Raw genomic sequence first — 25,468 nt, forward strand, 5'->3', positions numbered from 1 at the left:
GGGAACAGGATAGAGAACAGGAAGAAAGAGATCGCGTGATAGTACAGAAATTTTCAGAGTTAAATTTACAGCGTGCAAAAGATAAGGAAGAAATATTTGAGAGAATCGAGGAATCTGTACCAAATAACAGAATAAATAACCTAACACAACAATATGAACAGTTAACTACCAAATGTGTCAATACTGAAACCCGAGTCGCGACACTTACGGAAGACGTAAATAAACAGAAAGAACAAATAGGTGACTTATCGGAAAGAGTTGAGGAGATTTCAGATAAATTGACAAATCTTAGTTTACATGGGGACAGAGATTCGGATGATACAGCTCCATTACCATTTGCAGAAACCGAAGAGTATCAGAACATAAATAAGCATGTTGAAAATCAGGGAAAATTTAATGAACGCGTGAAAAGGGAATTTGAGGCATTAAAAAAGCAAGTCAAACAAATTGAAGGCGAAATCGTAGGAAAAGACGGCAAAGGAAATTTAGAATCACAGATACCAGAGGGGTTTGAAGAAAATAATTTGTTTCATTTACGGGATGCAACAAGAGAGCGCCAGGCGCGCGAACTTTACAATAATCGACATTCGGACTGGGAAAGACGCGGTAGGTCTTTGTCGCCACGGGGCGAAAACTTTGACTATAAACACTTTTTGACTGTTCGGAAATTTAAAGTCTTCCGCAATTCTAAGAATGACATACATCCATGTGCATGGTTAGATCAATTTATGTACGCACTTCCACCAAATTGGCCACTAAGTCACAAACTGGAATTTATGTGTGGATATTTAGAAAACGAACCGGCGACACGGATGCGCGCACTCATTAGAGATTGTAGTAATCTGAATGATTTTTATCATGCATTTCTATCGGCATATTGGTCCGAAAACACACAAGACAGAGTTAAACATAGTCTTATTATACAGCGTAATTTCAAACAGTCTGAGTTCCGCACGCCAGCAGAATATTTTGAAGACATGATTCGAAAGAATCAGTTCCTGTCCAACCCTTATAGCCCGACTGAATTAATTCGCATTTGTTTAACTAAGCTGCCACAATCCATAAGACAAATTGCTTTAGCCGGAAGATGTAAAGACGACATTGAGACTTTTAAGACTTTGTTGCAAGAACTTGAGTATGACAACGACGACGGGACTTCTTGTAACTTTTTCAGTAACAGTATTTACAATAGATTTTCAGAGAAAAGAGATAGTGATCGGAACGGGCGTTATGTGGGTAACTTTGAGAATGACAGACGTAACAGACAGGACAATAGATACCAGCCTTATGACAATAACAGACGTTCTAACAGAAATTACACAGACAATTATAATAACGGTAATTCGTACCGGAATGATCAATCATACGGAAACAGTAATCGGTATCATCAAGACAGAAATTATTCAAACAGTAATAGAAATTCTTACTACAGAAATAATCAGGGTAGTAGATACAACAATAATTTCAGAAGTGACAGTCGAAATTATACAAGAAGTAGTTATGCAGACAGACAGGAAAACAGAAATTTTAATAACAGACACAACCAAGAATTTGCATCTAACAGACAGGAGGGACCTAATTGGCATCCTCCACGTGACAGAACTTCAGACAAGTGCAAATCGTAGAAATTGATCCGCGAAATGACGCGAATACTCAAAGACGTGACGCAAACAATCGACAATGACTTGTAGCTTCGGCTTCTGGCAGCAATGTAGACGGTTCAGAAAATAATGACACTACGACTTTACACTACGTACGCCTGGAAGACATGAGAGACATTTTGCTAGACGAAAAGGAAAACAATGTAGACGCGTTTTTACATCCTGTTGTTGAAGTATGTGTGGGTAAGAATAAGTTCACTGCAGTTTTAGATTCTGGGAGCCCATTGAATGTCATTAGTGAACCAGTTTTTCGTATATGTGTAAGAACTATTGCTTGTCCTGTGTTACCTGTTTCTAAAACTACAATTCGAGGCGCTATTTCTGGAAAAAGTGTGGAAGTTAAACAACAGACCAACTTAAATTTCATTTGTCAAGGATACGAATGTTCTGCTAATTTTATTATTGTTCCATTACTCAGTACACAAATTATATTAGGTATGGAGTTTCTTAACGCACGTAAGGCAATTTTGAACTTTAAAGAAGGAAGTGTGAATTTGACTGTTGCCGGAATGCCGAAATGTTTGAAATTTTTCGAGTGTTTAACAAGATCTGAGTCAGATACAAAATGTTTAACGTTTCTTACTTCTGATGTTTTCGTTGAGCATTATGACGACGGCGTGTTTATTCATGACAATGACAATAGATACAGAGACGCGATGGATGATATAATTAATAGCGAAGAATTAATTAATGAAAAGGTTAAGAAAGCTGAAGTGCCAGATGACGTTGCAAGAGAAGAGCTGCACCACATTTTGACTTCACATGCTACAGTATTTAGTCATCACACAGGAACTATACAAGGCTTACAATATTTATTTAAAGTAAAAGAACACACACCATTTCGGGGGAAAACGTACGCAATTCCTTTGGCTTACAGAGACAAGGCTAAGAATGAACTTCAATACATGTTAGATCAGGGCATTATTGAGCCTGCAGTCAGTCCTTATACTAGCCCTCAATACATGTTAGATCAGGGCATTATTGAGCCTGCAGTCAGTCCTTATACTAGCCCATTACACGTTGTTCTTAAAAAGGATGGGTCAATTCGTTTGGTTCTGGATTCCAGACAGATAATTAATATCATCATTCCTGAAACTGACCGCCCACAAAATTTAGATGAACTTCTTCAACATTTCCATGGAATTAAAGTTTTATCGACGATTGATATGCGCGCACGTTTTTGGCAAATAGAACTCCACCCTGATTGTAGAAAATATACTGCCTTTTTAGCCTTTGGTAACCGTTACCAGTTTCGGAAATTACCGTTTGGACTTACTGTATCTTTTGCAGCATTCATTCGTAGCTTAAATGAAATTTTACCTGTTTATCTTCGTGACAATATTACTTCATATGTTGACGACATTCTTATTGCTAAACATTCTTGGAGTGAACACAACAAAATTTTGGTTTCATTATTACGTATTTTTGCAAGAGTTGGCATTACAGTGAACTTAGAAAAATCTGAATTTGGTCGTTCTCAGGTGAAATTTCTCGGTCACATTATTTCTACAGAAGGTATTCCTCCTGATCCAGAAAAACTTGACGCTATTCGTAATTATGCTGTTCCTACCACAAAACGTGATGCTCGTAGTTTTCTTGGTGTCTGTAATTTTCTTAGACGCTTTGTTAAATTGGACGATTTGGCCACACCTCGTTTATGTGAACTATCTGGAAAGAAATCTAATTGGTGTTGGGATGAGGAAGCTCAGTCAGAATTTGAACAACTCCGTGATGCTTTGGTTGCTGCTCCACTTCTTTCACATCCGGATTTATCTAAAGATTTTTGTTTGGCGACGGACTCATCATACAAAGGCCTAGGTGCACATTTATTTCAAGAGATAGAAGAAGACGGCGTTGTAGTCCAGAAAACTATTGCATTTGGAAGTTGTGTTCTCTCTAAATCAGAAAAGAATTATTCTATAACGGAACTTGAAGCTTTGGCTGTTGTTTGGGCTTTCACAAAATTTCGCACATTTTTGTTTGGGAGACATACTAAGGTTTACACCAATCATCGAGCTCTGGAGTTTCTTATGTCGACAAAATTAACTCATGGCAGATTGTCACGATGGGCGTTGTACTTACAGGAATTTGATTTTAGTATTGTTTACATACAGGATTCTTCAAATATTGTTGCTGATGCTTTATCACGTGCACCTATGGGTTTGAAACAAAGTGCTGAAGAGGACTGCAAGGAAAACAATTATTGTTTGATGTATATTCAAGGTGTTGCGTTTGAGAACTTTATTTCGTCTTCGCTCCAGGACATCGCTAAGGAGTAAAATAAGGATCCAATCTGGAAGGACATTAAGGAGAAGTGGAGGAGAAAGGAAAGCGTAGCAATTAGACAGCATTATTTGTTTACATACAGGATTCTTCAAATATTGTTGCTGATGCTTTATCACGTGCACCTATGGGTTTGAAACAAAGTGCTGAAGAGGACTGCAAGGAAAACAATTATTGTTTGATGTATATTCAAGGTGTTGCGTTTGAGAACTTTATTTCGTCTTCGCTCCAGGACATCGCTAAGGAGTAAAATAAGGATCCAATCTGGAAGGACATTAAGGAGAAGTGGAGGAGAAAGGAAAGCGTAGCAATTAGACAGCATTATTTGTTTACATACAGGATTCTTCAAATATTGTTGCTGATGCTTTATCACGTGCACCTATGGGTTTGAAACAAAGTGCTGAAGAGGACTGCAAGGAAAACAATTATTGTTTGATGTATATTCAAGGTGTTGCGTTTGAGAACTTTATTTCGTCTTCGCTCCAGGACATCGCTAAGGAGTAAAATAAGGATCCAATCTGGAAGGACATTAAGGAGAAGTGGAGGAGAAAGGAAAGCGTAGCGATTAGACAGCATTATTTAGTTCGCAATGACATTCTTTTTAAACGAAAATCGGTCGACAACTCTGTTTGGTTAGTTTGTATTCCTGATGAGTGGGTTAATAAGCTGATTTGGTATACGCATTTCAGTTACGCACACTTTGGTCCCAGAAAATGCTTTCATAAATTACGGGAAAATTGCTACTTCAGTAATACGGAAAAACGTATTCGATCTGTTCTGGCCAAATGCAAATTATGTCAAAAGGCTAAGCCGCCAACAATTTCTCACAGAGCACCGTTGTTTCCTATCATTCCAGCGAAATTAAAGGAGATGGCTGCAGTTGATTTGTTCCGTCCAGTGGTTCGTTCTACTAATGGTTTTGCGTACATTTTCGTAGCAGTGGAGTTGATGTCAAAATACACTCCTGGAAATTGAAATAAGAACACCGTGAATTCATTGTCCCAGGAAGGGGAAACTTTATTGACACATTCCTGGGGTCAAATACATCACATGATCACACTGACAGAACCACAGGCACATAGACACAGGCAACAGAGCATGCACAATGTCGGCACTAGTACAGTGTATATCCACCTTTCGCAGCAATGCAGGCTGCTATTCTCCAATGGAGACGATCGTAGAGATGCTGGATGTAGTCCTGTGGAACGGCTTGCCATGCCATTTCCACCTGGCGCCTCAGTTGGACCAGCGTTCGTGCTGGACGTGCAGACCGTGTCGGGGAATGAAGACTCCTACGCCATCTGTTGGTGTTCTGTAAAGTCTGTACATTGTGCTGCCCTCTGCAGCGGATATATTTCTACGATAACTGTAAAATGGACGTGTGAGAATAAAGGTGTGTGTGAGCAGAAGTTTTACTGTGTCCTTGATTTCACTAGTGTGTAGCAACATTTTGGTGCCGAAACCCGGGACAACATGAAGAGATAGAGTGCTACTACACATTAAAGAGGACTCGACGCCGGCGGAGCAGGTTTTGAGCGACTTCAATCTCAAAATCCGGTCACGTCACGCCACGTTCAGCTCACACAGATAAGTTGCGGCATTGCTCTGAAACTGTAGCAAAGGACACTGCGGGGCGATTGATTTGTATGTGATGTTACTTGGTGCATGTTTGTTGGTGGCAAAGCAATAGAGGGCAGTTGGCGTATTATTTGCAAAGCACAAAGGGGACTTGCTGAAGTATTGGTAGACTGCAGCGCCATCTGTTGGCAACAGCGACCACTACTAAAGGTCGCGGAAGTTGAAAACTGCACGGCCGCGCCATCTCTTGAGAACTACAAACATCACTAGGGGCTGCTAACGGTTCACACTCCAGGACAGCGCCATCCCTTAGCGATAGCATCCAACTGACGGGGTGTCTTGACCTTGAACGCACTCTCGCGACAGAAAGCAAAACCACCAACTCACCATGGCAGAAGCAGTAGCTACGAACTTGGGGAGGCTGCGCCGGAAGCGGACGACCTTGCGATCGAATGCGACGCGTTTCGTCAGCCAAATAAACGCCTTCGATGGTTCTACAGCTGCAGAAGAAGTAGAACACTTCCAGGAACGCCTACAAGAAACATTAGAAGAGTTGACCCGACTCAACGATACAATACAGGACTTGCTGGATGACTCTGAATACGAAGCCGACACGGAAGCTTGTGAGGAATATGCTGATAAATGCAAACGCGCCCTCCGAAAGGCGAAAGGCCTTCTAGGAGGAGCGCGCTCGGGAGACAGAAACGTGACGTCAACGGATCAACAACACGCCTGTATGGACATAAAATTGCCTACTATCAAACTGCACGCATTCTCAGGGAATATAGAAGCATGGCCTCGATTTTGGGAACAATTCACAGCTTCCATAGACGAGAATCCGATGGTGTCAACAATGAACAAGCATGTATTCCTCCGTGGTTACCTTGATGGGGAACCTAAGGACTTGGTCGATGGCATTGCTGTTACAGCTGATACATATGAGCAGACTAAGCAAATTTTGAAATTCAAATATGGGGATAAGAACAGAATTATCCAAAGTCACCTGGATTTCTTGGAGAATCTTAACACTTCGACTTCAGGCAGTCCAGAGGCTCTCAATTCCACCTACATTGAGTGCCATAAGCGCATCCAAGCACTACGAGCACTAGGAGAAAATGTCGATTCTTATGGGAGAGTGCTTGCACCCAAACTTCTTCGAGCCTTTCCTGAAGAAATTTGCAAAAATTGGCTTGTTCATGCCCGAAGGCAAAAGATTGAAGAAGGGAACCTCACCCACCTTATGGAGTTCTTAAATGAAGAGGTGGAAGGAGCTATCAACACACGCAAAATTCGTGGAGATACTGTACCACACGAAAATTACGTACCAACAGCATCTGCCTTCCACGTAAAGGTTAAAACGAAGAGGGACAAGAAGAAACAACAGAATTCAGAGCCCTTCTGTGTGTATTGCGGCGAAAGAGGGCACTGGAGCCAAGACTGCCAAAAGATTGCAAGCTTGCAGGCAAGAATCGACGCCCTCAAGACAATGAACCGTTGCTTTCTATGCCTGAGACGTGGCCACAACAGAAATCAGTGTTTCAAACGGGGAAAGGCGTCCTGTGCGAAATGTAAGGGTGAGCATCACATTTCTATCTGCAGTAGCCATACCACAACAGTAAATAAAATTGAAACTATGACTTCTAACTTCACATACCTGCAGACTGCTCGTGTGAGTATCACAGGACCCACTGGTAAGAGCAAACAGACACGTGCCATCCTGGACACAGGGAGTCAATCGAGTTTCGTTCACCATTCACTGATCGAATCTCTCCAACTAAGTGTCATTGGAAGCACTACTCTCGAGATAACTACTTTCGAATCCAGTTACAATTCATCACTCTCAAGGAAGAAGGTGCAGTTTAATATGATGGGGTGCTCCACTAATTCCCACATATCAGTAACAGCCTTTGAAACCACAAATAATTTTTCACAGCAACCAACAGTGCCACAAGATGTAGGAGATATGGCCTTGAGGGGTGGTACACCACTCGCAGATCCTAAAGGAGACACTGAAGATCTACCTATTGAGATCCTGATTGGAGCTGATTACTACTGGAGAATCGTGACTTTGGAACAACCAATCAAGGTATCACCATCATTGGTTCTTCTCCCAACAATCTTTGGATATGTTCTCAGTGGAAACAGATCTAGCACCACCGTCAACAGAGCAACTGTCAACTTTATTCAGGGCAGCTGCAGTGATATATCTGATGAGTCAGTGCGCCGATTTTGGGACCTGGAGACAATCGGGATAACAGAACATCAAGAGCGAGCATTAAAACCCATGGACCACCCCATTTATCAGGAATTCCGAGAATCATACTGTGTGGAATCTGGCCGCAGAGTTGTATCTCTGCCTCGAAAGAAGGATATGCCTCTCTCCTGCAACCGAACAACTGCTGAAGCGCGTCTTCGCTCCTTACAAAACAAGCTGCGAGGGAATGAAGAGCTGAAGGTCATTTACCACGAGACCATGTCGAAATATATTGAGAAGAACCAGGTAGAGGTAGCACCTGAGGACTGTACTACTGAAAACACTTTCTACCTGCCACACCACATTGTGAAGAAATGCATCAGTGGAAGTGTGAAGTATAGAATAGTCTTCGATGCATCCTCACATGAGCCAGAGTCTCTATCGCTGAATGATGCCCTCGAAAAGGGACCAAATTTACTTCCGGATATTCTAGCAATCTTACTACGATTCCGCACACTTCCAGTGGGATTAGTGTGTGATGTGGACCAAGCTTTCCTGCAGTTAACGTTGAAAGAAGAAGACAGAGACCTCACGAGGTTCCTTTGGTATCGCGTTGAGCAAGCTGCAAGTGGTGCCTACATGACCACAAATGACGTGATTACATATCGCTTCAAACGTTTGCCATTTGGACTTGCACCAAGCCCATTCCTGTTGTCAGCTGCCATAAGGGAGCTAGCAGCACTAAATAGTGAAAAATATCCACTATCCTCAGGACTTGTAAGCAAGTCAGTGTTCATGGACGATTTCGTAGCCAGCGTTAGAGACAGCGACACCGCTGCAACTGTTTACCATGAACTGACAGAACTTTTCCAGCAGATAAGTCTTCCACTGTCCAAATGGGCGACTAATTCGAATGACCTGAAGGCAATATGGGATGTCAAAGGCCTTGAAACAAAGACCACAACCCAAGTTTTAGGAATTAATTGGAACACAGAAGATGACTCTATCTGTAGTGACTACGAGAAGATAGCTGAAAATCTAATCGACAAACTGGCTACTAAGAGAAATGTTCTTCGAGCAGCTGCTCAGTTTTATGACCCCCTGGGTGTGTTCACTCCTGTTGGGATCGTTTCAAAGATAATTTTCCAAGACACATGGCTGAGGGGTCTTACATGGGAGGAAGTTTTGCCCACAGATCTTGCATGTCGTTGGCACTCATGGGTCTCAAAGCTTCATCACTTGTCATCACTACATATTCCTAGATGGATAGGGGCGCTGGGCACAGGTGGCTCTGCAGAGGTGCATGTATTCTGTGATGCATCTGAAAGAGCCTACGGCGCTGTTTTGTATATAAGGACATCTACTGAAACTGGATACACTGTGCACCTTGTCTGTAGCAAGAACAGACTGGCTCCTATCAAGAAGGTAACTCTACCCAGGTTGGAGTTACTTGCTGCATTGGTCGGATCACGACTCCTTCATTACTTTTGCCAGGAAACAGGGTTTGATGCCAACAGAGCTACCTTGTGGAGCGACTCAACAGTCACTTTGGAATGGGTACGGAGTGATCCAAACAAATGGAAAACATTTATCTGTAATCGTGTGACAGAGATATTGACACACACCACACCCAGCCAATGGAGGCATTGTCCGGGAAGCCAAAATCCTGCAGATCATCTCACGCAGGGACTAGAAGCAAATCTGCTAGCCACTCTTGATATCTGGTGGGGTGGCCCACCATGGCTTTCAGAAGACAAGCAGTTCTGGCCACTGGAAATCTCAGCCCCACCTCCATCAATGCCAGAAGCCAAAACGAGAGCAAATGTCACTCTGATCACCATCACTGAACCACTACTGGACATTGCAAGGTTTAGTTCATATTGGCGAGTACTGCATATAACTGCCTTTGTATTTCGATTTATCAGCACAAAAAGAAACAAAAATAGAATCTCCGGCAGTTTTAGTGCTTTGGAATTACAAAATGCCCGGACCTACTGGATCAGAAGAGTTCAAGAGGAACTATTCACTAGTGAACTGTCTGCATTGCGTAAGGGAGAACAATTGCCCATGGAATCAAAGATTGCTCGATACAATCCCTTTATATCGGATGGCATCCTTCGTCTTGGTGGTAGGCTGCAATGTGCTGCACTGTCACACTCAGAGAAGCATCCAGTTATATTGGATGGACGTCACCATTTCACTGAGCTTCTCATCAGACACACACATGTAAGACTGCATCATCTCGGTGTGCGGATTGTGTTAGGGGAACTGCGAGAAGAATTTTGGATTCTGCGAGGACGACAAGCTGTTCGGAGAGTTCTTCACTCTTGCCTGCCATGCAAGATAATACACAGTCGCCGGTATGAAGAGATGGAGGCCCCACTACCACTGGACAGAGTTCAGTCTTCAAGACCATTTGCAGTAACAGGCATCGATTTTGCCGGACCCTTATATGTCAAATCTGGACATCAAACAAAAAGGTCCTACATGGTCCTATTCACATGTGCAACAACACGGGCCATTCATATTGAACTTGCAACTGACATGTCCACTGACAGATTTTTGATGGCCATGCAATGCTTTGCAGGACGTAGGAGCCTACCAGTCACTGTCTACTCAGACAATGCTACAACATTCCATGCAGCCAACTCAGAACTGGCAGAGCTTTTCAAAACCATGCAGCATACTGACGTACAGCTCTACTGTGCCCACCATGGAATCACTTGGAAATTCATACCACCACGTGCGGCTTGGTGGGGAGGCTGGTGGGAACGCATGATAGGCTCAGTCAAGCGCTGCCTGAGGAAAGTTCTTGGTCGCTCCCAGGTGGATGAAGAGAGCTTAACCACCACCTTGATCAGCATAGAAGCCGCAATAAACTCACGACCCATCACTCAAGGAGAGAGCGACACTGCGTTGACGCCAGCTCACTTTCTGAATGGTGGGAAATTAGTAACAATTCCATGTGGGCCAGAGCCAGCAACTAGAAAGGACCTTGCCAAGGAGTTCCGACTCAGACAAAAGGTCAATGACGACATCTGGCGCAGGTGGAAGACAGAATACCTCCTGCTGCTAAGACAATATCATGAGGTGAAGGGATACCCTTCGCAAAGGAAACCGAGAATTGGAGAGGTTGTTCTGCTCCAAGAAGACAGCAAACCACGGCACTTGTGGAAGAGGGCTGTGGTAGAAGAAGTGCGGCATGGCAGAGACAATAAAATACGGTGCATCATCCTCCGCCAGCCAGATGGTATGAAGATCTGTCGACCGGTCCAGCTGGTCATCCCCCTCGAGATGGACCAGGGTGGGGAGGATGTCGGGGAATGAAGACTCCTACGCCATCTGTTGGTGTTCTGTAAAGTCTGTACATTGTGCTGCCCTCTGCAGCGGATATATTTCTACGATAACTGTAAAATGGACGTGTGAGAATAAAGGTGTGTGTGAGCAGAAGTTTTACTGTGTCCTTGATTTCACTAGTGTGTAGCAACAGACCGCGTGAGACGACGCTTCATCCAGTCCCAAACATGCTCAATGGGGGACAGATCCGGAGATCTTGCTGGCCAGGGTAGTTGACTTACACCTTCTAGAGCACGTTGGGTGGCACGGGATACATGCGGACGTGCATTGTCCTGTTGGAACAGCAAGTTCCCTTGCCGGTCTAGGAATGGTAGAACGATGGGTTCGATGATGGTTTGGATGTACCGTGCACTATTCAGTGTCCCCTCGACGATCACCAGTGGTGTACGGCCAGTGTAGGAGATTGCTCCCCACACCATGATGCCGGGTGTTGGCCCTGTGTGCCTCGGTCGTATGCAGTCCTGATTGTGGCGCTCACCTGCACGGCGCCAAACACGCATACGACCATCATTGGCACCAAGGCAGAAGCGACTCTCATCGCTGAAGACGACACGTCTCCATTCGTCCCTCCATTCACGCCTGTCGCGACACCACTGGAGGCGGGCTGCACGATGTTGGGGCGTGAGCGGAAGACGGCCTAACGGTGTGCGGGACCGTAGCCCAGCTTCATGGAGACGGTTGCGAATGGTCCTCGCCGATACCCCAGGAGCAACAGTGTCCCTAATTTGCTGGGAAGTGGCGGTGCGGTCCCCTACGGCACTGCGTAGGATCCTACGGTCTTGGCGTGCATCCGTGCGTCGTTGCGGTCCGGTCCCAGGTCGACGGGCACGTGCACCTTCCGCCGACCACTGGCGACAACATCGATGTACTGTGGAGACCTCACGCCCCACGTGTTGAGCAATTCGGCGGTACGTCCACCCGGCCTCCCGCATGCCCACTATACGCCCTCGCTCAAAGTCCGTCAACTGCACATACGGTTCACGTCCACGCTGTCGCGGCATGCTACCAGTGTTAAAGATTGCGATGGAGCTCCGTATGCCATGGCAAACTGGCTGACACTGACGGCGGCGGTGCACAAATGCTGCGCAGCTAGCGCCATTCGACGGCCAACACCGCGGTTCCTGGTGTGTCCGCTGTGCCGTGCGTGTGATCATTGCTTGTACAGCCCTCTCGCAGTGTCCGGAGCAAGTATGGTGGGTCTGACACACCGGTGTCAATGTGTTCTTTTTTCCATTTCCAGGAGTGTATGTGTGTCTTACACGTTTACGCAAAGCAACAGCTCGTTCAGTATCTAACGCTTTCATCAAACATTTTTTTAAAGAAGTTGGTCATGTTGATAAGGTTATATCAGATAATGGATCACAGTTTCGTTCTAAAATTTGGCTTTGTACTCTACAGCGTCGTAAAATTAAACCAATTTTCATTTCACTTTTTCACCCTCAATCTAACGCTTCAGAGAGATGGATGAAGGAAATCAATAAATTGTGTCGTATTTATTGTCATCAGAATCACAGAACTTGGGATCAGTATCTTCATATTTTTCAAAACATTCTGAATGAACTCCCTAATGATTCAACTTCTTTACCGCCATACTGATATTAAGAAACAAAGCACCGACAAATCGCATATCTGAAATCGTTCCTTTTCCGCCTTCACGGAAACTGCGGCATTCTGAAGTTGTCAACCTGGCTCTACAAAATATTGCATCTGCGGTTGCTTGAAGAGAGAAATCAGCTAAGCGTCCTGGTCGTTTAAAAATCTTGTCAGTTGGTCAGAAGGTGTTAATTAAGTCTCATCGTTTGTCTCATAAAGGAAAAGGCTTGTGTCGCAAATTTTTTCTGCTTTATAACGGTCCATATAGAATTCGCAAAATTATACATGATAACACTGTTGAAGTAGAAACTCTTAAATCACGACGCTCTAAGGGAATACATCATATATCTAACGTTAAAATTTTTGTGGAATGACGTACTTGTGAGAAAACAACAGTTATACGTAAACATGCGGAGAGTACAAGGACACCGCGCTGTGTTCCGGCGGCGGCACAGTCTCAAAGCAACAGTCAAGTCTGCGCGCCGCACAAGGCAGTCGTTGACCGCGAACAATTACTTCCTACGTCACGCCCCTACAGCTGATCGAGCGCTCAGTGCGAATGCACTGACAGCCGTAAACAAATACACAGTTTAATTTCTCCGACTAAATTCAGTATAAAGCTATAGTGACTTGATGAATTATGTTATTAACATTCAGTATTTTTCAGGATACGGTTGTATAAAATATTTAAGAACTTCAGGTAAATTCTGTGTGTCTCCGACGTTAAGACGACTTGCTATCGAGAAAATTTCAGAAAGAATGTAATTTCCAAGAAGAAACTAATAAACTAAAAAGGTAACTATTAATTGAGTTCATTTTTCAGGTAACATATTTCCACTTAGGTACGTACTTTAGACGTAATTTGCTGCTCGCAATTACGTGATTCATACTTTGTGCTAATTTCATGTTCTATGAATTTACTTGTGAAGCGACGTGCTTGCGTACGTTAACTGATTTTGACAATGATTATTAATGAACTGGGTTGTAACTTGTATATATTATGCATCGCTTGGCTGCGCTGCTTTTTCACTGATGTCATATTTTTCTATTATGTGTCTGCTGTGCTTATTTATTTAAATTATAATTGTCACCTGATTAATTGTGCTGATGTGGTTAGGTATGTAAGTTATACTTTGTGATTTATCTGCTTGCGCCTTCATGTTTACTTATTAAGATGACATATGAACATTTATTTGCTTATGCTGATATGATACTAATGACCTGTTTATTACGTAAGATATGTTTACTACTATGCGTATGGATTGCATATTTACACATGTCTGTTTTGTTGTCATAACTACTCTTTAATTTGGTATATAGAAATGCTGATATACTGTGAATGAACATAGAGTTTAGGTCACACTATGGTATTAATTATAGATTGTTCGCTGGGCAGAGCCTCGTTGTAAGAATTGTGCTGCATCCACTTGTTGACATTCTGTTCTCTACTGGTATATTTACTCGCTATTGCATGTTTTGCTTACGCTCAGTGCCTTATATTTTTAAGATAGGAAAATGAACTGCTATAATTCGACATAAACGACACTAGTACAAGAAACTTCATAGAAGTCACATGAGCTGGAGGTTTTATGAAAGCTGTATAAATGTATGCTAATAGGAAGGAAGCTAACGACATGACATACCATTACTAGGTTTAGACCATTAACAATTATTATACTGCATTTTTCGTGAGCAATTGAAATAGTAAGTGACACTTGACACAAAGAATACTCCACATGTTTGCTTCTGTTTGCCATAATTCTTGAAGTGGTGTACACACTGTGAAATATCATGATCATTCACACTCCGTAATCGTACTTAATTACTGAGAGTTATTCGAACTAAGTCTGTTAGAGGTCATGTATGCATTTCTTTTGTTTATAATTCATAATGAGTAGAAGATTTGGGTCAGATGGATTACACAGAGGTTGTGTGTTGACAGTGTGTCTTCGGATTGTATGGGATGATGAGGTTTGCATTAGGATTTTATCTGTACTTGTTCGAGGAGACTGACTAGAGGAAAGAGTTGTTATGGAAGTGAAATGATATTGGTAATAAGGTTTATATGTATCGACGTATTGAAGAGGTATTATTGAGGTATTATTGAGATTATGTGAAGTTGATGATTATTGGAGTTTTTGTGGACAAGAGGTAAGGTAAATGATATTGATGATAAGATTTATATGTATTGACGTAAGAGGTATTATTGAAGTATTGAGATTATGTGATGCTGATGATTATTGGAGTTTTGGTGGATAAGAGGTAAACTAAGTGAGGAGCATATTTTTTTTGTTGGTCTATATGGAACAAGGAGGATGAAGATAGCAGACTAGAACACTAAAGTGGAAGGAAGATTGTCTACACACACTTTGTTAAATCACTAAGCAGTATATACTTTTTTTTTGGAGAGAGGAAGTAATTGCATATCTTGGCACACTGGCAGTTGTTCAGCAACCGTACATTTTGATCTGGATTGGCAAACATTGGTCTTGACATGATGACTATGACATTGACTTAACTATTATTGACTGTTATACATTGCTGCCACTACTACTTGATACACATGATGAACATGAAATTTTGACAGAATTGCATTTACACAGTTAACACTATTCAATTACACAGTAGTACTTAATGTGGATGAAAGATGAGTGAGTGTGTTTTGTGTGTTTTCCTTTCCTAATCCTACCCACCTATCTCCTAAATATTATTTTATTTGTTTGTAGTGGCTTGCACTGACACCCATAAATATTATAGGTTTACTGATATTTGAGTATTTGTAATAGTTAATATGACAATTATCTGACATCATTTGAGTGTTTGTTATGATTTGTATGTTTAGTGTAAAAGCATTTGTATGTGGATTCAAACTATTGTTCATGCCTGAACTGTCTGATTAGTGATGGTGAATATTATGAACTGTTACCTGCACTTGTTCAACATTGATGGGTGCCACTTAGAAATGATTGATTTCTGCTGATGATCTGTGTGATCAGTGATAGTGAATATTATGGACTGTTACTTGTACTTTTTCTACATAATTGGTGCCACTAGGACATGTTTAATGTCTGCTTATAAACTCTGATGAACAGTGTGATCAGTGATAGTGAATATTATGGACTGCTCTCTGGACCTGCTCATCATTGCTAGGTGCAACTGATGGACTGCTTCTACTGAAATAATGTCATTTGTTGGTGTCTGCACCTGTTCAACATTGCTGGGTGCCACTAATGAACTGCTTCTACTGAAATGATGTCACTTGTTGGTGTCTGCACCTGTTCAACATTGCTGGGTGCCACTAATGGAACTGCTTCTGCTGAGAAATGTGACTTGTTGCTGTGTGTACCTCTTCAACATTGCTGGGTGCCACAGATGGAACTGCTTCTACTGAAATAATGTCACTTGTTGCTGTCTGCACCTGCTCAACATTGCTGGGTGCCACTAATGGACTGATTCTACTGGAATAACGTCACTTGTTGGTGTCTGCACTTGTTCAACACTACTGGGTGCCACTGTTAGAACTGTTTCTACTGAAATGATGTTACTTCTTGCTGTCTGCACCTACTCAACATTGCTGGGTGCCACTGATGGATTGCTTCTACTGAAAAGATGTCGCCTGTTGGTGTCTTTTTTGTATAAACTGTTTTTTTTGTGTATTGTGTGAACTCTTATGTAAAGTCACATGTATGAAAAGAAGTTGTATTGCTTACTGTATTTCATATATTAGGTTATTGAAAGGTCAGTGCAAAGCCAAAATTTTAACTAATTATATGATATTTAGGTATTAATATTATCTTTTATTTTTGTCTGTATTTTTGTGGACGAATTTGGTGGTATTTTCACCACCAATGCTGGCAAAAATACCATCAAATTCTGGCCCGTGGAGGAGGGGCATATGAAAGGTGGCTACACTGAGCCACTGCGCCAGAGATTGCGCCAAAGAGTATTATTCAGCCGCCTCCACAGGCAGTACTTGGCGAGGACTCGTAGTTGTCAGTGCTTGTTAAGAACTCGTAGTAGTGAGTGCTTGGGGAGAACTCGTGGGAGTCAGTGCTTGCTGAGATGTGATACTGAAAAGTTCTTGTTGAGATGTGGTAGTAGCGAGTCGGTGTGGAGAGATTGTAATGTCTAGAGTACTTTTCATCAATATAAACGAAGGTAAAAAAAAATAATTTTTTTTCTTTTCTCTTTCATTATTTCAGTGTCCTGAATAATGCGTCATTACAGGTTCAGTCAACAAAGCATCTGGCGTGTGTTCTTGTATTAGAGTGTAATTCCGGGTTTCTTGCTCAATTATAGTATTTCTAATTTTTTTCTATCACGTCAGTATAAATGGTATTTAAAATTTCTTGTCTTATTGAAGAAGAACTGTGCCAGATGTGTACGTTGAATCACACTTCCACACACAGAACAGTTACTCTTGTGCTTGTTGTTGCGTTGGTTTTATAGTTGCTGGGGACTTAATTAATTAACTGTGTTAACGAAAATTTTCTTTCATTCTTTGTTGTTATTCTATGCAGTCAGATTGCGTACAAATACTAGTCAGGGCCAACCGTTTACGAGACTTGCGTAATCGGACAATCAGCTACCAAAAATATTTGCATTTTATATAATTAAGCCCCCATGCAATGTATATAAAAAAAATTTACAAGAAGGGTTCAGAATTTAATAATTGTTTGTGCCTGAACTAACTTGTTGATTTTCCTTTGCAGCTGATATTAAGTGATGATTTGACTATGGTTGTCTAATTTTCATGAAAATACCAAGTCAATCTGATAATTAAAAGAAAGATGGATAGAACGTCTGCCATGTAAGCAGGAAATCCCGGTTTCGAGTCCCGGTCGGGGCACACATTTTCGACTGTCCCCGTTGATGTATATCCACTCCTATCGACAGCTTAGGGTCTTTATTTAATTATCATTTCAATATAGCTTAGTTGTGCAACTATTCGATTTCATTCAATGAACTCTTACACAATTTGTCTCTAGAAACCTATGCATACAGCTGTGTGTCATTGTCGAAACAGAGCCGAGCAGCACCGAATACAAGCCTAAGGGCGAAGATTAAAGTGAGCCTTACTATCATAAACAGCAAGTTCTCTCAAGTACCGTAACTGTACGGAAAACTTTTATTTTCAGACAAGACACACATAACATACCGTCCATGTTTTGCACTGTATCTAGATATTTTCAGTGCAACACAATGAAAGCTAGGTTTGCCTCCACAACGAAATAACATTTTTCTTTCCAACATTGTGGGGACGGGTTATACAAAATACGTTTAATCAGCGAGGGAAAACCCATCAAACGCTTGTATTGGATACTCATGACCCTGGCGGTAGGTGTCACAGTTCCTATGTTTTTATTGCACAGAAGTTTCAAATTCATAACGTTGGTGAGCAAAATGAGTCCTTATAGTTCTATACACGTTAGAATGTTATGTCGTGACTTTTTTCTTGTTTTTTTCCAGATCATTATGTCAGAGACATATAGAAAAGAAAAACGATAATACCAACACGCTGTAGCCTATGCACTGTACAGCGGCTTGTATGGTATTTGTGTAAGTGTGGATGTAGGATGATGCATTTGTCTATAAGAAGATAGTAACGAACTGCAGGAAATCCTGTGGGGGTTCGGTGGAGAGACCGGCTGTTGACTTCAGGGTAAATAAATGTAAATACCGGGTGATCAAAATGCCAATTTTCAAATTTAAACTGAATAAATCAGGGAATAATGCAGATAGAGAGGTACAAATTGACACACATGCTTGGAATGACATGGGGTTTTATTAGAACCAAAAAGTACGAACGTTCAAAAAATGTCCGATAGATGGAGCATCATCTGATCAGAATAGCAATAATTAACAAAGTAAGACAAAGCAACGATGATGTTCTTTACAGGAAATGCTCAATATGTCCACCATCATTCCTCAACAATAGCTGTAGTCGAGGAATAATGTTGTGAACAGCACTGTAAAGCATGTCCGGAGTTATGGTGAGGCATTGGTGTCGGATGTTGTCTTTCAGCATCAACAGAGATGTCGGTCGATCACGATACACATGCGACTTCAGGTAACCCCAAAGCCAATAATCACACGGACTGAGGTTTGGGGACCTGGGAGGCCAAGCATGACGAAAGTGGCGGCTGAGCACACGATAATCACCAAACGACGCGCGCAAGAGATCTGTCACGCGTCTAGCAATATGAGGTCGAGCGCCATCCTGCATCAACATCGTACGTTCCAGCAGGTGTTTATCAGACAGGTTGGGGATGATGGGATTCTGTAACATATCGGCGTACCTCTCACCCGTCACTGTGGCAGTTTTGCTGTCCAGCGCCATCTGTCGGACATTTTGTGAACTTTTTTTTTTTGTTCTAGTAAAACACCATGTCATTACAAGCATGTGTGTCAATTTTTACCTCTCTATCTACATTATTCCGTGGTTTATTAAGTTTTCAAATTTATACTGACTTTTTGATCTCCCTGTATTACATCTAAATAGGGCCAGTTGTCTTCAACACCATCGCTGGCAACATTAACTGCCACAAAAAATCGCAGGAACTGGTGGTTGACTGAATGTAATGTAACTTACTGTGCATAAATAGATGGATAGATCCATTACTGTTCGATTATGATTTTGATGTAGCAGCGAAGGAAGGAACAGATACCATCTTCATATATAAGCTATATTGGCCGTGCACGGAATTCCCGAGGCGGTTTCTCACCTCTCTCCATTATAAATGCTACCGTACGCACTTTTTAAAGTGTTTCGTGATATTCTCCGTGACCACCAACACCATCCCATTAGATAAAAAGCGGCTCGACCCACAACCTGTCACTGGCTATGTATGACTGATATCACAGCTAAAATCTCTGCAAATTGCTACTCCAATATCCAAAAATATGCTCCACAAGCCACTGTAAACTGGATGCTGGAGGTTATGAAATACTCCAGTTAATGAGGAATGAGATAACGGAAGTCCACAGCCTAGGGAGGAATTTCGTGGAAACTGTGCAGACGTCGACGTACCTTAGGGCTGCGCTGAAGACGCTGGCCACGAAGAGCCCGGGAAGTCCCGGGAAACCGCCCAGCGAGTCGGCCACCATGAGCGGGAGGAGCTGGTCCTTGGCACGGGCCATCTGCACACATAGAACGTGACGAGCTTGTCAGAGCCCAAGCATCACGAGAGTAAGGAAGAGCTCTAACTGTAAATGACATTTATTGAGTACCACAACCAGGTCGTAACCTAGTACACAGACAAGAAGAAACTCACTTGACGAATGCTTATAATTGTGTACAGCAAATGCAGTTATTTTTAGCATATTGGGTCCCTATCTATGAACAGATCTAGCTGGAAATGTTCTCGATCTTCTTGCTACATCTGAACGAGGTGAAAACTCGAGCTTTCGATCATTATCTCCAGCGTGTTCGTCATGAGTAACTAGCTGGTGTAACATTGTCTTTTTTTATGATAAATACTCAGGATGTCATCTTGATGAACCCTGACATACATATCTGAGCATAAAGCTTCCACCGCCCAACCGAGGAGAGTCTTTCTACACAGAGCTCCATCTGTTTTTGACAAAGACCACTTAGATTCCGAGATTAAACACTTGAAGCCTGTGTTCTGAAAGAACGGCTATGCGGTCGAGACGTCACGTTCGTATTCACCATCAAGAGGAAATGCGAAGAACCTCAACAATCTGTTATCCAACTATTACCTCTCTTCCTTTCTGTGGGATCACCTCCAGCAATTTAGGTGGGATTCTGGGTATTGGAAATGCAAGACGACGACGCAGGTTATCTTCAATTAGAAAGATTCCCAACAATTAGTAATAAAATGATATTTATTGCATATGAACAAATACTCAACTTAAATGGTGCTGCTTCTTGTGAAACGTCCAGCACACTGAGACGTTTGAAATAATTATAAGTCCTCTAAGATATTAGCATCTTGTCACTGTGCCTCTGAGTGATGCCTACGTAGAGTCCAGAGCTGGCCTACGATGCCTGCGGAGCCTAAGTCTCGGAGACGAAAAATGGTTCAAATCACCTCCAGCAATTTAGGTGGGATTCTGGGTATTGGAAATGCAAGACGACGACGCAGGTTATCTTCAATTAGAAAGATTCCCAACAATTAGTAATAAAATGATATTTATTGCATATGAACAAATACTCAACTTAAATGGTGCTGCTTCTTGTGAAACGTCCAGCACACTGAGACGTTTGAAATAATTATAAGTCCTCTAAGATATTAGCATCTTGTCACTGTGCCTCTGAGTGATGCCTACGTAGAGTCCAGAGCTGGCCTACGATGCCTGCGGAGCCTAAGTCTCGGAGACGAAAAATGGTTCAAATGGCTCTGAGCACTATGGGACTTAACATCTGAGGTCATCAGTCCTCTAGGACTTAGAACTACTTAAACCTAACTAATCTAAGGACATCACACACATCCATGCCCGAGGCAGGATTCGAACCTGCGACCGTAGCGGTCGCGCGGTTTCAGACTGAAGCGCCTAGAACCGCTCGGCCACACCGGCCGGCTCTCGGAGACGACGGACGAACACCGCAGCTTGTACATTCGGCGATAACTGGAGACTACACACGACTCGTCACACTGAACAGAGCTATCTGCCGTAGCACAGTGCTCTGGTATTTAACGAGGCATCGATCAATCAATATCCACGCACGTGATGCCCGTGGATGGCAGGTGCAGCCCCTGGCGAACGCCGTATAGTTCGTACTGCCAACCCATACAGTTGCTGCGATACGAGTGTAGCTTATCGATTGTGGTGCGGTGCTCTATGGAGTTGTGAGTATCGTCGCCGCACTGGGCAGGCGAGGCATGAGGCCTAGTTTACCGCAGGCCAAGAAGATAATTCCGAATGTAGCGCAGATATCAAGTGCATTTCATAAATAAAGATTCAGAAAAATCAGCGGTTGTTGAGCACAGCGCTATGATAAAAAATTATAAGGCACCAGAAGCTAATACGTCCAGTGGCGTTATACAACCCAGTGGCTGAGTGGGACGTTCACAGCCTGACAAAAAAAAAGTGAAGCACCTAGAAGGGGAGGAAGAAACGAAATAAAACGTCACGGATTGGGAGTGTATGTGATGTCATTTCAGTGATTACAAAATTGAGTCAAACTTACAAAGAACGTGGCAGTACGAGTCCACTAATCAGTATGAGGTAGTACCCTATCTGGCCTGGATGAATGCACTGATTTGGCTGGGAAGGGTGTAATGAAACCGTTGTATCCTCTACTGGGGAAAGCTGGCCCACAACTGTCTTAATTCGTCCTTGATGTCCTGGATACTAGCACTAGGATTGCTAACAGAAAAGAAACACTGCGTGAAGTAACCGCAGAAATCAATGTGGGACGTACGACGACCGTATCCGTTAGGGCAGTGCGGCGATATTTGGAGTTATGGGTTATCGCCTTTGGTAACAGCACGACATCGCCTACATCGTCTTTCCTGGGCTCGTGACCGTATCGATTGGACGACTGGAAAACGTGGCCTGGTCAGACGAGTCCCGATTTCAGTACATAAGAGCTGATGGTAGGTTTCGACTGTGGCGCAGATACCAAGAAGCCATGGACCTAAGTTGACATAAAGGCACTGTGCAAGGTGATGGTGGCTCCATAATGGTGTGGGCTGTGTTTACATGGAATGGACTGGGTCCTATGGTCCAACTGAACGACCATTGTCTAGAAATGGCTTTGTTCGGCTACTTTGGGACCATTTGCAGCCATTCGTGAACTTCATGTTCCCAAATATCGATGGAATTTTTATGAACGACAATGCGCCATGTCCTTGGGCCACAATTGTTCGCGATTGGTTTGAAGAACATTCTGGGCCATTTGAGCGAGTGATTTGGCCACCCAGATCGCCCGATATTAATCCCTCTAACATTTATGAGACACAATCGAGAGGTCAGTTCCTACACAAAATCCTGCTCCGGTAACACTTTCGCAGTTATGGGTGGCTATGTAGGCAGCGTGGCTCAATACTTCTGCAGGGGACGGGACTTCTACTACTTGTTGAGCCCACGTCACGTGGAGGTGGTGCACTACGATGGGCAAAAGGATTTTTGTTACCTTATAGTACAGAGTTTCAGGGAGAGCATAAGGGAACACCTGACAGGAATGGGGGAAAGAAATACAGTAGAAGAAGAATGGGTAGCTTTGAGGGATGAAGTAGTGAAGGCAGCAGACGATCAAGTAGGTAAAAAGACGAGGGCTAGTAGAAATCCTTGGGTAACAGAAGAAATATTGAATTTCATTGATGAAAGGAGAAAATATAAAAATGCAGTAAATGAAGCAGGCAAAAAGGAATACAAACGTCTCAAAAATAAGATCGACAGGAAGTGTAAAATGGCTAAGCAGGGACGGCTAGAGGACAAATGTAAGGATGTACAGGCCTATCTCACTAGGGGTAAGATAGATACTGCCTACAGGAAAATTAGAGAGACCTTTGGAGATAAGAGAACGACTTGTATGAATATCAAGAGCTCAGATGGAAACCCAGTTCTAAGCAAAGAAGGGAAAGCAGAAAGGTGGAAGGAGTATATAGAGGGTCTATACAAGGGCGATGTACTTGAGGACAATATTATGGAAATGGAAGAGGATGTAGATGAAGATGAAATGGGAGATATGATACTGCGTGAAGAGTTTGACAGAGCACTGAAAGACCTGAGTCGAAACAAGGCCCCCGGAGTAGACAACATTCCATTAGAACTACTGACGGTCTTTGGAGAGCCAGTCCTGACAAAACTCTACCATCTGGTGAGCAAGATGTATGAAACAGGCGAAATACCCTCAGACTTCAAGAAGAATATAATAATTCCAATCCCAAAGAAAGCAGGTGTTCACAGATGTGAAAATTACCGAACTATCAGTTTAATAAGTCACAGCAAAATACTAACACGAATTCTTTACAGACGAATGGAAAAACTAGTAGAAGCCGACCTCGGGGAAGATCAGTTTGGATTCCGTAGAAACACTGGAACACGTGAGGCAATACTCACCTTACGACTAAACTTAGAAGAAAGATTAAGGAAAGGCAAACCTACGTTTCTAACATTTGTAGACTTAGAGAAAGCTTTTGACAATGTTGACTGGAATACTCTCTTTCAAATTCTAAAGGTGGCAGGGGTAAAATACAGGGAGCGAAAGGTTATTTACAATTTGTACAGAAACCAGATGGCAGTTATAAGAGTCGAGGGACATGAAAGGGAAGCAGTGGTTGGGAAGGGAGTAAGACAGGGTTGTAGCCTCTCCCCGATGTTGTTCAATCTGTATATTGAGCAAGCAGTAAAGGAAACAAAAGAAAAATTTGGAGTGGGTATTAAAATTCATGGAGAAGAAATAAAAACTTTGAGGTTCGCCGATGACATTGTAATTCTGTCAGAGACAGCAAAGGACTTGGAAGAGCAGTTGAATGGAATGGACAGTGTCTTGAAAGGAGGATATAAGATGAACATCAACAAAAGCGAAACGAGGATAATGGAATGTAGTCGAATTAAGTCGGGTGATGCTGAGGGAATTAGATTAGGAAATGAGACACTTAAAGTAGTAAAGGAGTTTTGCTATTTGGGGAGCAAAATAACTGATGATGGTCGAAGTAGAGAGGATATCAAATGTAGACTGGCAATGGCAAGGAAAGCGTTTCTGAATAAGAGAAATTTGTTAACATCGAGTATAGATTTAAGTGTCAGGAAGTCGTTTCTGAAAGTATTTGTATGGAGTGTAGCCATGTATGGAAGTGAAACATGGACGATAAATAGTTTGGACAAGAAGAGAATAGAAGCTTTCGAAATGTGGTGCTACAGAAGAATGCTGAAGATTAGATGGGTAGATCACATAACTAATGAGGAAGTATTGAATAGGATTGGGGAGAAGAGAAGTTTGTGGCACAACTTGACCAGAAGAAGGGATCGGTTGGTATGACATGTTCTGAGGCATCAAGGGATCACCAATTTAGTATTGGAGGGCAGTGTGGAGGGTAAAAATCGTAGAGGGAGACCAAGAGATGAATACACTAAGCAAATTCAGAAGGATGTAGGTTGCAGTAGGTACTGGGAGATGAAAAAGCTTGCACAGGATAGAGTAGCATGGAGAGCTGCATCAAACCAGTCTCAGGACTGAAGACCACAACAACAACAACAACAACATTGTAACCATTATTTACGAGTAGTTACTGTAGTATTATACTGTCAATTAGTTCGTTTATCGGTTTCAGAGTTAGTAATGATGCAATTTTGATCCATTGCAGGAACTACATGCTGTTTGTAGAAGAAATTTTCATGAGGTATTTAGCATTTGTTACATGATGCTTCACTTTTACTGTAACAGATGCGTGGCACAAAACAGAGTACATATCTACTGGGTGGCCTAGGCGAAGATGATGTTCATACATAAGTTTCGCAAGGATAACTACCGCCACAACGTGCCATGCTTTAATGTTATTGAGTGAAAAAGATTATTGGAAACTTATGCAATCAATATTTGACAAAATTATTATGATGAAAAATGTCATGTGACTAGGGCCTCCCGTCAGATAGACCGCTCACCGGATGCAAGTCTTTCGATGTGACCCCACTTCGGTGACTTGGGCGTCGATGCCCCCAGGGGCTCAGCATTCGTTTGCTGGGTACGGGCTTGGCGACCCCGGGGTTCCTGAGCTGGGGACTGGTAAGCGCCGCCAGTCCCCTGTCACCGTAACCTCTAAGCATACTTCAACGACCACCGTGCGGCGCGGCGGTGGAATGTTGTGTGTCTCAGGGAATGGGGATCTTG

At 42.6% G+C, this 25,468-nt stretch overlaps 1 protein-coding gene across 2 annotated transcripts in view; it reads right to left on the reverse strand.

Moving 5' to 3' along the window:
* The window catches only part of LOC126416621 (sodium-coupled monocarboxylate transporter 1-like), a 334,959-nt gene that overhangs the window by 104,622 nt on the left and 204,869 nt on the right, over positions 1–25,468 (reverse strand). For both annotated transcript variants that reach the window (XM_050084378.1, XM_050084377.1), the window contains exon 10: positions 19,697–19,806. In XM_050084378.1, the coding sequence (XP_049940335.1) occupies positions 19,697–19,806 (110 nt within the window). The remainder of the gene's footprint in view (positions 1–19,696; positions 19,807–25,468) is intronic.

This window comes from Schistocerca serialis, chromosome 8, assembly GCF_023864345.2.
Source record: "Schistocerca serialis cubense isolate TAMUIC-IGC-003099 chromosome 8, iqSchSeri2.2, whole genome shotgun sequence".
NCBI classification, from domain to species: Eukaryota; Metazoa; Arthropoda; class Insecta; order Orthoptera; family Acrididae; genus Schistocerca; species Schistocerca serialis.